General features: G+C 37.9%; 1 protein-coding gene and 1 long non-coding RNA gene across 9 annotated transcripts in view; both read left to right on the top strand.

The window, feature by feature from the left end:
* Positions 1-17973, top strand: part of ARMC8 (armadillo repeat containing 8) — a 62993-nt gene that overhangs the window by 16400 nt on the left and 28620 nt on the right. For 7 of the 8 annotated variants that reach the window (XM_083848817.1, XM_083848814.1, XM_083848819.1 and 4 more), the window contains 3 exons: positions 12986-13128; positions 13230-13327; positions 15224-15316. In XM_083848817.1, the coding sequence (XP_083704943.1) occupies positions 12986-13128; positions 13230-13327; positions 15224-15316 (334 nt within the window). Of the gene's footprint in view, positions 1-12985; positions 13129-13229; positions 13328-13743; positions 14008-15223; positions 15317-17973 lie in introns of those variants that run through there. The other variant, XM_083848821.1, reaches the window with a different exon arrangement.
* Positions 5-9219, top strand: LOC310904311. Its single transcript, XR_014588201.1, has 2 exons — positions 5-535; positions 1862-9219. It is a non-coding gene; the product is annotated as an uncharacterized lncRNA (long non-coding RNA).

The raw sequence follows: 17973 nt of genomic DNA on the forward strand, positions 1-17973 counted from the left end.
TGTCCTTTGCTACTCTCCTTTTCACTGATTCACAACAGGTCTGGAATAATGATCCATAGATCACAGGCACTTTTTTGTTTTAACTTTGATTGTAGTTGACTGCATACTTTCTATAATGTAACTGAGAGACTTGAAATATCTGTTAAACTCATGTGTTACAGAACAGGCTGTTGAGTAATGCTTTTATTTTAGAATTTCATAGAGTTCCTTAAAGTAGTCTTGGTCTTTTTTATTAAACTTTATCAGTTCAGGAATTAAATCTGTTTTTCAACTTTGATAACATTAATGATGGATGAAAGTGGTTGTATCTTAATCCTGTTCTGCAGCCAATATCCTGGTGAGTGCACAAGTGGAAATGTGTAAGGTTGTTTAAAGTATAATTTAAAAATATTAATAAGCATCTGAGATAATTTGCTTCTCTTCTTCACCTGCATCAAAGGATTAGAAACCATTGATCATGCTTTATTGCTGAATTACTGCTTCAGCTGACATTAACACTTTCTGGATCCTGATTCCAATAGTACAAATTTAACAGGTAACTTTAGCTACTGAATTGCTTACTACAGCTTTCATTTCACTCCTCTTCTCCTCCAGCTTTCTTTCAGCTACAATTTGCAGCCACGGCGAAGGAAAACATGGAACAGTGCATTACTTGTGCTAATAGTATGGGACCTACTGATGATCATTTTGCTTAAACGGCAACTTGGTCTCAAACTGTCCTGCTTGAGGCAGCTTCTTTTGGCTTGTCAAAAGATGCACTTAGTTTGCAGGGAATATCTTCTTCTCATATACAGACTGAGTTTTGTGTTAAGGCTAGCCCTTTAAATTCTCTAGGGATTAGCTGTGGGGAAACTACTCTCCAAAACCTGGTGGATTATCTTCTGTTTTGACCAAATGTAAGCAGGCAAAGAGAAGACTTGACCCGAGATGTAAAGATCAAAGTGGGCATTTGCTAAAGCTTATGCAAAGTTTAAGGATTTTTTTTTTTCTGCAACAGGCCCTGTGGGATTCTTGTGACTGACATTTATTCTTCTGGTTCCCGTTTTAAAAACAGAGGATCTCTGACTTGCAAATCTAGAATCCACCTTTTCTTAAATTTTGTAGGACTTCATGTTCCTTCAGTTATCTTACTTTCTCCTTTTAGTTGTTCTATGTCCAATAGTGAAAATCCAGAAGGTTTTTTCTGTTAATATCTTCTGGCTGTGCAAGTGAATTATATGATTAACCTATTAATGCAAAGAAGGGACTGTGTTGGAAACATCTTAAAAAGTAAATGGTCGTGCTTGTGTTCAGTTCTGTATAAGTTATCCTCAAATGGCACCGATTCGTATGTCAAGGCTTTTCAGAATAGGTGTACAAAAGAACATAAATCGACCATGATATTGTGAGAAAAGATGATTCTCACTGGCTAAAACTTGTGGCTTTGTCCACCTGCAGGTGCCTTTCTGAAGGCTGTAGAATTTCCTTGGGGTGTTTCAGACAGACTTAGATTACAGACCATTTGTACTGGAGAATTCCTGTTTCCTCTAACAAGGCAGTGGGAATTCATTGGGTGTTTGACAAGCTTTCTAATTCATTAAATGGCTAATGGAACTGTGAGTACAGGAATCTTTGTAATTCTAATCTGCAAAGTCAAACTTCTCCCCAGTAAGAATAGGTATAAGGAAGCTAGCATCCTTTGCTTTAAGTCTCCTCTGCAAAGCTAACTACACACTTTCTCATAGTTAGATTGCAGTCTCCCAAGGAAAGCTGATTCCTTTCTGTAACAGTGTGGGATTTTTATAATTCAGCTGCTACTGCTTTGTCCTGGGGCTCTACTACTTGTTTACACATTTCTTTTTCTCTTCCCTGCCTCCCCAAGTGTTCCTGCAGGAAGTTTTCATGTGGTGAGAAGAGACCATTTTGATCCAAAGCACGCCTTCATATTTCTGTCACTTGGTGCAAAAGAAAGCAGCATGTTCATATACTAGAACAGATCCATATGAGGTTTGGAAACAAGTCAAGGAAGTATCTTTTGTTTGAAATCAGGCCAAATACTAATGGTTTGTACAAGCAATATCTGCTTTAATGTATCAGGCTGCTACTTGGTTGGAAAGAAATGTGAAGTCCTTCCAAGATCTCCATACAGGAAGGAATTACTGGTGCAGAGTAGCTGAATCACTCCCATTCTGGGTCAGTGGCCTCCTGTGTCCGTAAGCTGACTGTGGAGTGGTGTTGTCTTTAGGAAGAGACGTATATCCACATAGGAAATGGCGTTTGCTTTGTACCTTTGAAGGTCAGTCTGACCTGCGGTCACTTTCTGACCATTTGTTCTGAAGATGGTGCTAAGAGAAACAAAAGCTATTAAAAATAGCTCTCAAAATTGCATTAAGCGCAATTGTTGTGTCTGGGCACTCTTGTATTAAGAACTGTACAGATGTATATATCGATGTGGTCTTAGGTGATAGGAATGTAGATAAAGCCAGCCTGTATGTGGATTTTGTTTCTTATGGAATGATTTTCTGTATCTCTTCCTCTATACAGAATGAAGCATTGCCCTAAGTTATTCCTTTACATCCTTCTGAGATGCTGGCCTAAGGCACTACTTTCAGGACTTGAGAAATTTTACTTTTTGAAATTGTTACTGTTTATAGAAAATAGAATTGCTGAAGTTCAGGGGAGAAAATATTTTAATGCCAAAAGATCTAGTTCTTCCAGTGGCAAGCTGGCTTAGAAACCATATACAAAGTCAGCTTTTCCTGAAGATGGTTTATTTCTTGTACTGTCCTTCAATTATTTTCAATTTTTTTTTTCATTCTGCTCTATATGAGCACTTGCAGGGACTGAGAAAATCCCAATTACTGGTGTACTTCTTCACTTGACAGTTTTATAAAAACAAACACTGAACTTTTGTGCCTATCAAAATGCCAAACACCTCTTTGGAATCCAAGTTCAGTATTCAGAGCTTATTGTCAGTTACTTTTGTGTCCTTAATTTCAGGAAAATCATTGGAAATTTCCAGTTCAAATGTAGATTTTTTTTTTTGTAAGCTATCTTGATCGGACTTCTGACTTAGTGAAACAACATTAACTTAGTAGCAGTTAGTCTGTAGTGCTGCTGGTTCCCAGTCCTCTGCGGGCTGTTATCAACCCCCCTTTCTGGTGAAGTCAATAGAGGTGAGAAAAACATTTGTTTGCAGTTGAATTCAGGCTGAAAATCATATCCCTGCCACTTGAGTTCCCCTGTACCTTAGGTGTCATTCTTCGATGTAAATCTTTGATGTAAAGATTCTCGCTTAAGTATGTAACAGGATGATCCAGGTATCTTGCCATTCTTGCACATAACCTAAGAAGCAGAAGAGCACCCTCCACATCTTGTATACTCTTCATACTGGAATACGGTGTACTTTCACTGTGGGAGCAGGTGCAGAACTGTGGAGTGAAAGACCACCCTGTTACCTAAAGCTTTTCTTGGAGTTACTCAGATAAATGTCAGATAACATTTTTAGTCAAAACAAAAAAAACCTCTTTAATTAGAAGATAAGCATCACATTTCCTATGCTTGGGTATTTAGGGATGACATTTGTGCATATATCAACTACTAGTTTAGTTTAACACCTAGAAATTATGTCTGTTTGTGTCCTGGAAAGCTTGGCCTCATGGCTGAGATGTTGAGCAGTGTGCTCTAGTTGATCTCGGGTTGAGCAGGGGGTTGAACTAGAAGTCCCTTCCAATATCATCCAGTCTGTGATTCTGTGATAGGATTTAATGATGAACTGCTTTTACATATATGTTTTTTGCTTGGGGTTGTCCTTGAATTCAGGTACTCCCTCTAGGAGTTCTTTTAATTAGTGTCCTTTATAATACTACTACTAAAGGACTGGCCATCCTCTAACTGTTGGAATGCAAGTGTCTGCTTGACAGGACCATCTCCGGTACAGACAGGAGTTGTTAGCACATGGCTCAGTACTGGGCTCTAAATCCATCGTTAGCTAGATAAGGTAAGGTAACGCTCCCTTGTGAGCAAGGAATGTGGTTTCTCTTAAAGTCTTGATTCCTGAATTCATAACTTTATATGCTGAAATTATGCACGAAAGATGTATTCAAGCAAGATGAAAGAAAGATGTATTCAGGCAAGTATATATCTTGTGCTTGGTTCATGTGGTCGTGCAAATCTCTTTTTAATTGCTGGCTGGTTCGGATTAGAAACAGCAGTATTGCATACAGTTCTATCCCAAAAGGGCTGTAGGCTGAAGTTCTCTCAGCCACCTTTGGAGATATGCAGCGATCCATGAATCCAGTATTGAATTTCAGTAAAGAAGGAACAGCACAATAGTGGATGAGGAGTTACCATGCGTAGGTGTGACATTTTTTCTTCATTGTACATTGGGTAGTAAAAATGTTGAACTGTTTCAGAGAGCAAACTTCTCTTTTCAAGGCAGTGGAAGGCTGGGTTACTAGACAAATACAACTAGGTTCAGCAATAATTTGTTGAATCCTTTCTAGTTTCTAATCTTAAATAGCTACACAAACACAAAAAAGTCGTTTTGTTGGAAAAGTTCTGGTATCTGTAAAGTAGAAAGAGGTGAATGGTGGTAACTAGTATGAGAAGTATTTAACCTCTGTGTGACTGATGGTAAATGATGTCTACTTTTGACTATTTTTGTATCTGATGCTTTATTTTCTCAGCTTCTTTTTTAAAGAATTAAAAGAAAAAACCCTCATTAGCTGCAGAGTGTTTTCCTTGATGAAGGATGAAGAATATTTGCCAGTTCTTATGAATATTTGCCAGTTCTTATGAATAATACATACCTTATCAGCATTCAGTACATTTATAAAAATATGAAAAACTGTACCTTTGGGTCTTTTCTAGATTTCCTACCCATCCCAATCTCATTTTGCTGTGAGGAGGGGAGAAGGGAGCAGCCAGTTAGTTTCATGATATGGACAGGAGAGAAGAAACCTCATTATGGAATGTCTACCCCTTTTATAGAGAGGAGACTGCAACTCCTTCCTGTGTAATTTATCTGTGCAACACCATTTGTGAGAGAGAAAAAAAATCTGAACCGTTCTTAAGCATGAGAGGATAAAGCATGCCTGCAGTTGCTCCTGCAGACCTGTGAAGCAGGATTTCTAGTTCAAGGACTAGAGAAAGAGCATCTCTAGAAATGTGAAATGACAGATATGAATCAAGCAATATTATTTTTGTGTGTTTTGGGTGGTAAATTGGACTTGTATGGCAGCCCCATAGAAGTAGAGAAGTATATGTACTCTGCAGCATGCAAGGGCTGCAGTTGGTGACAGTGTGGTAAGACTCCAGCAATTAAATTGTTGAAAAACAAGCAAGAGGGTAACTTCAAATGACCTAATGATTGGTGATCCTGCCTCGAACCGAGGGCAGTGACTAGAGGATGTGTCAAGATCCCTCGCAGCTCTGGTTCTGTGATCCCCAGTTCCCACCAGTTGTCTGCTGACCGCGCGGAAGTTGTAAGGCGTTCAGGTCCGCTTGTACTGCGTGCCCGCTGCTGGTGGGGCCAGTAAGAGCTGTACCAGTTACCAGCTGGGTACATCTTTTGAAACATTCATGATCTCTGGTATGTTACCAGCTTCCATGCAAGAACTTGGGCACTATGCTTGGACACAGTATTACCAGGCTCCTCATATATGTTAATGAGGTATTTTGTCCAAACTTCATAGACATCCCTAGGAGGGCAGGGCATAGCTGTTTCCTGATGGCTTTTTCTGTTCCTGGCTGCACTTTGGGATTTCCTGTGTCAGGTACTCCATGGGGTGGGGATCTGTGCCAAGACCTAGCGGCTTGTGCGCTTGGGTGAAGGAGCTTCATCTGTGGTGCTGGTACTTGTAACACCTTCCCCACACTAGGGTGGTAAAAGGTGTGGAGAGCAGAGGCCCTAATAGGGCTGCCGTTGTTGTCCCTGCTTTTTTCTTCAACGCGACTCAGGAGTCAGGGCCTATCTACATAATTGTACCTCTCTCTACGAGGAATAACTCTCACCCTGAGAGTTATGTGTAACTGGAACAAGGTATTCTTCTAACCCTGCTGCAAAGTACATGTGAGTCAAGGCAAATATTCATAGTCAGCAGAATTGTATTAGAGCTGGTTTTTTTAAGAGCTTCATAGCCTTCTGTCTCTGAAATGTCTTTTGTAGTAAGAAAAAGGGCATTGTAATACTTCTAATGACATCCTTTAAATTGTGATATTTAATTGGAATTTTAAGATTCAGTTTTTTATTAAAAAAAAACACATGCAAAATTAGTTTTGTGATATCTCTTGGAATCTGTTTGTAAGGAGCTGTAAGAGTCAAATCTATAAAAAGTATTCAAGAACCTATTCTTGATATCCCTTCATGTGCAAATACCGAATGGTGGACAGATGCTATCATATGGAGTAGAAATATGGTTTAGCCATTTTATATACAATGAGGAATTTCAAAACACAGATGAATGAAGAGTCAAACGTAACTTAATTCATGTTATAAAAAAGCAAATAATTCTTGCTATTTCATATTGCAGTCATTTTTGGAAGAAACTGATCATTAGGGTGAGAAGAACTTGATCCTAGTCCTTATTTACTCTTACATGAAAAATGTTTTTTTCTTTAGTTCCGACTTCATACAGTCTGGTAGGTATTACAGTTCTCCAGTACTGGATTTAATTGTCAGCAAAAATCAAATTTGATCGAATTTACATAATTCTTACAGGGGAAAAAATCATGCAATATTAATGTAAGTGAAGATGTCTAAATGTTGCAAGAAGTTACAGGAGCTTTAAGCTGAGACTTTATTTTGTTCCTAAAAGAGAAACTTTATTGGCAATTTACTTCCCTACCACTTGCAACGTCGTAATACATCCCCTTGTAGAAGTAGAAGGGTATTTTTCTCTGTAATCCACGTGTCAGTTAAGTGTTTGTGTTACCAAAGTGATACTTCACCAGAACTGGTCTAGAGATGATAAACAGTCACTTGAATTAAAAGATCTTGAGATACAAGGTACTATAACTTGAATGCTTATTACCCTGAGCTCTTTTTCCACATGCCTGCTTATGGGGTTTGATGAAGTGCTGAAAACGTTCTATCTGTTACTAACAGCTGAATTTCACCATCTCTTTGGCAGGTATTTTAAGAACTTCGGAGATTTTTGTGACAACTTGTAAGTGGAATGGAATGTCAGAGAGTAGAAATTTCCATTATTTTTAGCTAGCTGTGTGAGGTCTGTGTCAGAGCAGACTGATGAGGTCTAAATCACACAAGTGTCTTTTGGTGAGCAACTCTGATGCAATGCCCCCATATCAATTATCTTCAAAAGGAAGGAAAATACGAACTGCTTATCTCCCTTGCTAAGCTGCTGTAGTTATCGTTTGTTCAGCAGCTACATTCTTTAAAAGTTTTCTCCTTAATGCCTAGAATATTGCATGATTTTCCTAGATGAATCCCTGTCAGTTGTTCGAAATAAATCGTGCCTCCAGCTGACCTTATTTGCAGTTCCTAGGTGTAGCTGTTCATGACGTTCATTGACGTATCTCTCTGGCTGGATTTACTGTCCTATCTCATTTAGTTCCAATTGCCTGGGTACCTTTACTGACAGCTGAGAAAGAGGCTTTAATGTATTGCTCTTAAAAGTGCAGGGATGGAAGAAATTGTGTTCTGTATAAACTTTAGATTAGGGAAACCTTCTAGAAACTTGAAAAAGTCCAAATACTGTGTTCTAAATTACCTAGCAGAAGCCTTGGATTAACATTCATGAAGATGTTGCAACATCTTCCCATTAGGCTTAATTTCATTTTCTGTCCCATCGAGATGAGTTTTACTGGGGGATCGCTGGCTGAAGAGTGAGTCAACAAGAATGTTAGCACCTTTTTGCATCTCCCATGCTCTCAGTATCTCCTGAAGCTCTCAGGCTCTACAAAAATGAATCATGGTGATTCTAGCAGAGCCTTTTTCCAGTATTTTCCTCCACGTTCAGTGGGAGTCAGATGGCTGGCTACTTCTGTTTCTGAGCCTTACACCAACACCTGTAGCTGGAGATAAGACAAGTACCCCAGTACTTTGTTTTTCTAAATCTCCAAAATCTGAATTGTAACATTCTTTTTCTCCCTACATATACATGCTATTTTTCTACCTTTTTATCCTTTTAATCTATATACACGGGAGGAATGGATTACAAATCTGTGTCCTTGCTGAGTTCGTCTGTGCCAGACCCTGGAAACAGCAAACCAGTCAAGGGTTGTGTTCCTGTCACAATAAAAGGATGCAGTCTTTGTCTGTAATGTTTAGCGGTGGTTTACTAATGCATAGTTTCATCTTTACCAATTATATGGGTTCTCTTCATCTGAATTCTTTAATAATTCTACAGTTTGTCATTTACCTTGTTGATTTTCGGTATTACTTGGTGTCAGTTCTCTCTTTAAAAGAAAATAACAGAAAGTGTTATAATATGGATGTCTAGTTCTGTGGAAACCCTAAATTGAAACCCAGGCATATTTTAAAGATATAGGAAAGGATATTATTAATATTTCAAAAACTTATTGTATGTAAAAATCTGAATTTAAATTTTCATCTCACTAATTATAAAGCTGAGTTAAGTACTTCTATTTTAAACACAGAGACCATAGATTATAGTCAGCATGTTTCATTTTCACACATCTGCTCCAAGTGCGGAGTGTTAATGGGAAAGAAAACAGCAATTATGTTCTTTGTAAGAGAACGGCCTTCAGAATTAAGCCCGCTTTTGGATTTTGTAAAACTTCCTTTAAGAAAAAATAGAAGTGAATGTTTTAGGGTCTGACTGGTCATTTTTGTGTACAAGGAACAGATTGATTATCAATAATTATTAATTAATAATTAATAATCCAAGAAAGTTATTGGTGTGATATGTACAGAGATGCATCTCAGCATTTTTTTCAGGACATTATTACTGAAAATGGAAGGAAATACTTTAGCATTTCTAAATTGAGGTCTAGGTTATTGAAAGCTTTTTTCATACACACACTCACACGCACACACACACTCTCTCAGGAAAAAAAAGTGTCAGATACTGATGTTATCCAATTAGCAGGTGGCTGCGTATTTACCAATGGTTACATCAGAGAAGTATCCCTGTATTCCCCAGACAACTCAGTGTCTTGTTGAGTGGCTGCTTATGTTAGAAAATAATCAATGAAAAGACTGGCTTCTTTACTGTCTTAAATACCTTATTTAAGATTAGTTTTTTTTTTTTTTTTAACCTGTAACAAAAGTGTTTCAGATGATTCCAAACAGAAACTCAACATGTCTCCAAGTTTTAATAGTGGTTTGTAGTAGTGGGTAAGCTTTCCTCCACAGGGGAAGGGGAGGGATGCTGTTGGCAATTGGCTTTGCCCCAGCATTCTGACAAATATTTCCCTTATTTCCTATTTCAGTCTATAAAAAACAACCCACCTTACAGCATGCTGCAGGCACGTTTGTCTTGGGGTATGGTTGTGGATTTAGGGAGGATGGAGCCTTTAGTCCCATTTTGGAAGTTGTTTCGTTTGCTTGATGGCACCATTTCTGTTCTATACATGCTGAATTAAACTGAGTCAGTTTTGTGCTCCTGCATCATAAATGCATCGTACTGCAGCATGGGCTGTATGTGAGCCTGGCTACGTCTTACACCTCCAGTCCGTGAGAGTTCTGATGTTTCTGCATTTGAAGGAGCAGGTTGAGAGAGTATAGTGACAGCAGAAGGAATTAATTTTAGCAAGACTTAAGGTATTTCTTACGTACTAAATCATTTAAAATAATTATAAAATACATATAAAAAATAAACTACTTATACCTAAAGCTGAATGTTAACAGGCTTTTCATTTTACTCTCTACTCCCTGTGCTGAGATGGAAGATTATGCATTATGTCCTTGCTAATTTCTGTTCCTGGCTGGTCTGGGTTGGTTGTTGTAAGTGTATTTTCTAAATGCCCCGACTATTTGAAGTCAAATCTTTCAGCTTGCTGTTTAAATAATAACGGGAAAAAAAATTGCCAAACTTGTCATGAAGTGCTACACATCATACAAGATGTGTAATTGTTTCTTAGCAGTGTAGTTACTAGTAGAATATTTTGAAAACTGCACTGCAACATGTTTGCTAAGTGTGTGTGTGTGTGTGTAAGCCAGAAACCGTCAAATAAAGTCAAGTCTTGGGTGTTAAAACAGCTGTACAGGTTACTGCAAAGAACTTACTCATCTTCTGATCTGCTCATGGCAACTCCTGTCAATTTTTTTTTCTGTAAGAGATTTGGAGTTTTTCTTTGCAATTTGAGAATATCAATTAGAACAGTAGATGGGATTGCGCTGTCCATATAGTACCATAGTGTCCAAAAAGACATCTCTTCAAGGATCAGTTTTAGCCAGCATCACTCAGTGCATTTGGATTTTACCAAAGAAGCTTCTGTTTCCTGGCAATTCTTCCCTGACCTAGAAGGCTTAGATCAAAAGCAGCTGTCTATAGAGAAGTAATAGTAACACAAGGTTATTCTGTCATATTAGGATTGGGAGTGAGATGCTTTTATTCTTTTGATAATTTTGCATAACCTTAATTATGTATTTTACTTCTTTTCTGGTCTTTCAGAAACAGCACTAATCTTTATATTGAACATTGCACAGCTGATACTTCAAAGACAGCGCCAGAATTTTTAGTTTTAGAAGCATGTAATGTAATTGGCTAAAGTATATTTTTGTTCTTTTTCTAGAAGCCGATCACATAGGCACAGTTGGAGTTTGCCCAAGTGTTATGTGAGGTGTGCTGTGTAACAACGGATAATCTGAGCCTTTTTTTTTTTTTACATGCTTTGTTCCATTGATGTTAAAGAGGTGCCCAGAGTGAAGTGAAAACCTTATGGCAGATCAGCTACACCGAGCCACTTGGGGCCAAAGTGCTCCAGGAAAGGTGACTGTTAGCTGTTCCCTGTAAGAAATGAGGTTTATATATATATATATGAAGGGATAATATGCATGCAATGCAAACTTGATATAAAGTAGGAATAGAGATTTATACAAGAAATTCAGATCAGTTTCTAAACATCAAGAGTAAATGATCTTTCAGATAAAACAGTGGGGACATGGAACCTTTATTCCTTTTACATCTGTTCCATGTGTGGAAGGAGCAGATTAAAAAACCAGAAGTGATTCTGAAATGTATGCTATGCTGAATTTACACCAGTCTGATTCTTTGAATCTGAAAGAATTTGAAAGGAGGAAAGGTATTTGAGTTGATTACATCACACATGCTAACTGAAGGATGGAATTACTGTTTTTGCAATTTGTATTCACGTTTTAGAGCTTTTTTCCACTGTTAGATTAGCTACATCTGAAAAAGGGTGCAGTGGTGCTTTGGGTGACACTAGAATAACCTTATCTTCCTTGTTAGTATTTAACCTGCATTTAGGGCAGAGCAGATTACTTTTGGATTGCACACCTGCTAATTTTTCATTCAAAAAAATTATTAGCAAAACTGGATGATTGTTTTGCAGTTCTCCAGGACCTTGTTAGGTGATCTGCTTCCTGGGATAGTTTGAGACAATGCATATCCTGCTTCTAGGTATTGAAGAGACCTTTGATTTCAGTTCTATTCCTCTAACATGATATAGTTTTGTCTGTTGGCCTCTTATTTTAGGTTTTGAACTTAAGGGATTCTAAGAAGCAGTTCTGCCTTGTGTAAGAGGGAAGCATGTGGAGTGGGTGTTTTAAGATACCCTTCTGTGTACCTGTTTGTGTGGGGCCGATGGCACTTCCCTAATTGGCCCTTTCCAGTCCTGTGTTCCTAAATTGCATTTAGCTACTGTATTTCTGGTTATTTTTTCACTTGCCTTTGATTTAGGCAATCAGCTCTGAGAGGATTTTGTTCAGGGGTCTGTTCATCTGAGTAGCTAATTCTTTCCCCTTCAGCAATGGGATGGATGTTGACTGGTGCCTTTGTGCTCTGGGAGAAGGCTTTGGTGTATTGCCTGGTTTTAGAAGAGACCCTTTCAAACTAGACAGAGCAGTTCCTTACTACACTGAGACTATTCCTATCTTCGCACAATAAATCTAGAAAAGTGACTGTGTATCTTGCATACACAGAGGATTGTATCTCAATGTCCAAGTCATCTTACCTGTTATAGTTCTGCTGAGACTTGTAATGAGGGAACCCTTAGTTAAATGGATCTTATAAACGATGCCGATCTTAAAGTGATTATCTTTTGTGCTGGTACAAGGTAGGAATCTGGTTATTCTCTGGGCTCTTTGTGAGACTCAGATTTATACTGAAAGTGTTTGGTGACCTCTGCTGTGTTTTGGGTGCTACCAATGTAATCTAAAATATGTAAGATCTCCTAGGTATCTTGACACTGTATAAATTATCCATAGCGATTGAAACCCAAAGATACACATCTAGCAAGACGTTTTTTTTTAGCACTGAAGTGATCATGTTTACCTACTACTCAGCTACTGTTCTGCATATAAAACTTCTGTGGGCTTGCTTTATGTTCATATAGGCTAATGTCTCAGTGTTCAAACTCCCAGCACCAATGTCGATGCTCGATGATGGAATTATTTTGCAACTGTGATCCAGAAGAAGTTGCTGCCGAAGATAACACGTATCACAACAGCAATAATCATTTCTCTAGGTGTTAGGGGTGATGTGTGAGGTTCCCTTTCCCACTGACGTCAAACTACAGACTCATTTCCTTTAATTCAAATTTGGGATCTTCCTGGTAACCTAAAAGACATCATCCTGGATCTCAGTACAGTGGCATTATATTTTTAGAAAAAGCAGTGTGGCATCTTTCTAGCATAACAGCAAGTAAAACCTTTGTAGGAACATACAGTGTAAAAATACTCTTACGACAAAAATGTTCAGCATACTCTTTTGTTTGGATTTCATCCTTGTGTTAAGGACCTTAACTTCTTTACATAGCAGGATTCAGATTACTTTTTTACTTGACTGACAAGTACTCTTCTATTTGAATTTTCTTCTAAAAGTAGTTCTGTTTCTAGGTTGCTGTATTTGCTTCAGCAAGAAACCTCCAGCACAGAACTGAGAACAGAATGTGCAGTGGTCCTGGGAAGCCTTGCAATGGGTACAGAGAATAATGTCAAATCCCTACTAGACTGCCATATTATTCCAGCCTTATTGCAAGGTACTTTTCACTCACTGTAATCTATGTAAGTAAATGTTTCTAAAGTACTTAAATAAGCCAAGAAAATGAAACTGAACATTAGTTTTTGCTTATATGTATAGGATTACTGTCGCCAGATTTGAAGTTTATTGAAGCTTGCCTACGATGTCTCCGTACCATTTTCATTAGTCCTGTAACTCCAGAGGATCTACTATACACTGTAAGTTGTAAGCAGATTATTCTGTCCTTTTAATTATAATGCTATTCTACTGTGTTAAAGCTTACAGAGTTGGGAGCTTCCTAAAATTAACAGATAAAGACAAGAATCTGTTTTAATGGGTCAAATGTGCTACACCACAGAGGAATCCTGGGGATATCGTCAGTTGGTTTTGCTTTAACTTAAGGAAGGAGATGCATAAAAGTTTCAGAGACCTGTTAAGACTTGTGAAGATTTTAATGTGTTTTTCTTGTGAGCAAGGCTGGCTCATTAGCTGCTTTTGGTTTCTTGTAGAAATTTGCTGTTCTAGTTGTCATATGCCCAAAACCCAGTACCTGTTTGGTTTATCCACCACTGCAGGCTTACTTTGTGAGGGAGAAACAAGAAGACACTTCATGATGGTTATGACCACCAGCACTAATAAAATATACTTGAGGGTTTAATACCCAGTGTTGTCCCACAACCAAACCAACTCCTTGCAAGCCCTTGGACGCCGCAGTTGAGAATCAATCAGGGTGTTTGTTTATATGCTGTGTGTAAAGGCAGAAGATCAGGTGGAGCTACTCTAAACCAGACTCTAATAATACTGCTTAGAATAGTTTGTCCTTTGCTTCTCCTATGCACATAAGCATGCAATGAGCATGGATGTACAGCTGGTGTATCTGGAAGAACTCCAGTTCCTAGTAAGTAACTTTTCCTATAAGACGTTGAAAAGGCAAATAAGTCTGTACCATGTCAATCCCTTTCAGTGATTAAGAAACAAACAATTGAAACAGAAGTTACTTTTGTTCTCTATGTGTTTCTTGGGTCTGTCTATCTGTTTTCTGTTGAGATGAACAAGTCTGGATTGTTGGCAGCAAAATTTTCTAAAGTCAGTCTGCTAAATTCACAATATTTAAACATAAATCTTAAAAATACAAATAAATATTGAAAAGCTTTGTTTAATCTCAAATGTAGATACAAATAGAATAGGAGAGACTGAATGCATGTTTATTTTGCTCATGTAAAAAGTATTACTAGAAACTTCCCAAATAATTGAGAAATAAAATTTCAGAAATCACTGTGCATCTCTGAAGCTATTGTCATTATAACTATTGGGCTACTGTTATTTTCGTTATCATAAAAGTAGCTAATGAGCATGAAGATTTTGCTCTACTTGTAATCCACTTCTCCCCTGGTAAGAGAGTTGCAATTTATTAGTCATTCTCCTGCAGGTAAAAGAGAGTCTGATTTACTTCTGTACAGTCAACTTATACTGTAAGTTCTCTGGACAGGAAGAATCCTTGAGTTCTTTCATCTCTTCTGTTTGGCACCTTTCATCTCATGGCAGTAATTTAGTTTTTCACCTTTCCAAACTGAAATGGTCAGTGTTCCTGTTAATGTTATCCCCTCCGACTGAGAGATACTGGTAAAAGTAACTGATGGCTTTAAAATGTTGTCATTTTGTACCTTGCCATAAGGCTCAAGAAGTAACTGGATGTGTTTTCAGAAGGGAAGTTCCGTGTGCAATGATTTTCTTTTGCTGTGATTTACTTGGAGTTCTTTTTTGGTTTTGTTTTCCCATGAAGTGAAGTTCCTGGACACAAAACCAAGAGCTTTTATACCTGGCACTGACTCCTGTGTCATTCCCCTATCCTCCCTGCCGCGAGGGTGCCTCTTAGAACTGTCACTTGTGTCTTAAGTATCTCCTGTACTACTTTAATGATCTTGTCTTGTGTCTTGACCTGATGGAATTGAGAACTCCAGTGTTGCATTCTGAAACAATTTATATCAGGAAATGAAGAATGTGGAATTAGGAAATGTGTAGAATATGGAATTAGTACTCCTTTAAGTAACAAACTGTTAACAAACAATGCTGAAATGGTCTTAATACTTCTTTCTTTTCTGGCTTGTTTCCAGGATGCTACAGTTATCTCCCACCTCATGGCACTGCTCAGTAGGTCTCGATATACACAGGAATACATATGTCAGATCTTCTCACATTGCTGCAAAGTAAGAAAGAGAATACATATTCTCTTAGACTTCTTGTGTTTCTGGCATATAAGAAACTGTATGAGATGATAATGCCTTTTGTGGCAGGAACATAAGGACAGTAATGACTGAACTGCCATTGCTCTGGGTTTGTTGTCACGTTTACTGGGGTTGGTAGATGTTTCTCTACAGTAAAACAAAACATGCAAATAAGTAATTTTTGGGGTGTGTGTGTGTGTGTATATATATATATGGCTACTAAACAAAATCAACAGTCTAGGCAAATATCAGTTCTCACTATTATCGGTATAAATGTAGGAAGACTTCATTTTTTTCCTCTGGAAGTTTCAAAAAGTGTGAGCATCTCTTTGCAGAGGGCTTGCATCTGCTTTCAAACCATCTGTTTTAAACCCAGAGAATGGTTTCTAAGAGGTGGTGTAAGCTGAGAGGAGGAACCATACTCTTCTCAGTTGAGCTGTACCAGTTTCAGGTTTATCCAGATACGTGTTCATTCCTGTTATATAATGCAATTCTCCTAATCTGGGAAAACTTCTAATTTAAAAACAGCAACAACCCCACCCCAAACAGAGTTTTGTTCTCAGGCTGTCTTGTAGTCTTGAGACATTCTGATTTTTTTTGCACTATAGCCCCAGTTTTCCCACACCACTATTTTATTATATTATTGTTGTTTCTTTTGGTAGTTACTATATCTGCAGGTTATGCAGTAACAGTTTCAATTCAGTGCCGAAAATCAGAATTGTATAGCATTGTTCCCATTTAGAAACAGTTTATAACTAAAATATTATAGATTGTATTTATCTGCTAGACTGAAAAATGAAAGTATTCCAAAATATATGAATTTATCAATATTTACCTCCAAAAGTCTATGTTACTGCTTAAATATGAGTCTTCAGAAACTGTGAATTGTTTCTTTGTTTTGGATGTATGTTTATCCAATTTCATTTCTTCTGTTAAATGAAACTGAGGACTGAAGACTGTAAGAGTGATTTGAAAATGGAACTCAGCTGCTCTTATTTATAGAATTGTTAAAGCAAGCATAGTAAGATAAAATCCTGCACTGGACTGTAGAAGTTGAAATCTGTAGTTAATGTTGGGAAAGGAATTTGGTATTTTAAGAAGAAAAATGCACCAGTGGCTCTCCTTTCTGCCTGTTAATTTTTTTATATATTTTTTTAATTTGGAAAGTCTTAGTGCTAAAAACATTATTGTAAAGAATAAAAAATCTAATAGGATTTGAATGAAAACATCTGCTTCTCCTGGAGCTGCTTTTAAGTTGAAAATTAGAGCAGCTGGAACATCCAAGTGGTGTATCCTTCAGTCTTCTTATTGGGGGGAAATACTAATTTGAGTAGGAATTAGTAGTTCATCCCGCTTCCCCTTATCTGGGGACGAAGAGAGGTGCTGTACGGGCATGGAGCAGGCAGCGGGAGAACTGCAATGTGAGCTGTTTTGTCTGATTGTTCCTAGTTACTGTCAGGTCAAGGCACAAGTAAGTCATGCCTGTCTAATGACAAACACGGGCACCTCGTGTTTAAATGGCCCTTGAACATCTCTGTAATAGGCTGAGTAACTTGAACTGTTGAAAAGTTGGGCCTTGTTGGCACACAAGAAAAATAACGCAGGACTGATTACATACGGAGGTACAGAACACTTGTCCAGTCAGGGTTAGGTCGGTGGCAATACAAACCCTGCTGGCTGTGTGAAAACTGCTGCGTAACTTCAGGTAGCTAACCCAATTTGAAAACAGTTACAGTCATCCTTTTCCAAATGAGTTGCTTCCTCTTAGCTCCACTGACTCCTGCTGAGTTACATCTCAGATATATGGTTAACAAAACGTAAGCCCAGTCACACTGTAAGAGAATAAGAAATGTCGTATGAACCCGCTATACTGTTTTCCAACGCCTACTCCACTCCCAAAGCCTCTCTCAAACAAAACTTGCAGCGAATGTTTTCAGCAATCCCCAAGTTTTTGGAAAGAAGAGGTTGATACTGTGAACAGACAGAAACATGAATGCACAGGAAAAGCAGAGTAACGGCTATGAATAGTAGGACATATAATTGCATTTACAGAATAAATATTTAGCTATGTAGCAAAGAAAAACATTTGTGGTTGAGTAAACAGATCATTAGAAATGTTAAATTGATCAAGAACTCATTTCTCTCTTGTTCTGGCAAATGCATGTCTTGAGTGTAGCTGTAAACTGTCTCCTTTCTTATTTTGATTAATTCTTGGATTTCAGATCTGGTAACTAAGACAAAACATCAATTCTGTATTCTCAGACTTAATAAAATGCATCTAGTAGAGTGAAGCAGGGGACTTTCTGCTTTGTGTGATAAGTACATTCTTATCACTAAAAAATACTAAATACTTCTGAAAGTTTCGGTATTCAGAACATTTTTAATGAGGACTCCCCCTAAAAAGTCATGACTGAGAGAACCCGTATATTTTTTCCTGAAGAAATGTTACTATGTAATAAGTATTGATGTTTTATTTTTTTTCTGTTCATGTTAATCGATGTATGCATTAAACAACTGGTGACATATCTCAACTTCTCCCCCCCCTTGTTTCTGCGTACTCTTCTCTGCTTAAATCTTGTGCTCCGTTTTCTCTCTTCCTGGCCAGAGTCTTGTTTGGTCGGGTTTCTCAGGTTCCTCGT

The sequence above is a fragment of the Anser anser genome, assembly GCF_964211835.1.
Source record: "Anser anser genome assembly, chromosome: 9".
Classification (NCBI taxonomy): domain Eukaryota; kingdom Metazoa; phylum Chordata; class Aves; order Anseriformes; family Anatidae; genus Anser; species Anser anser.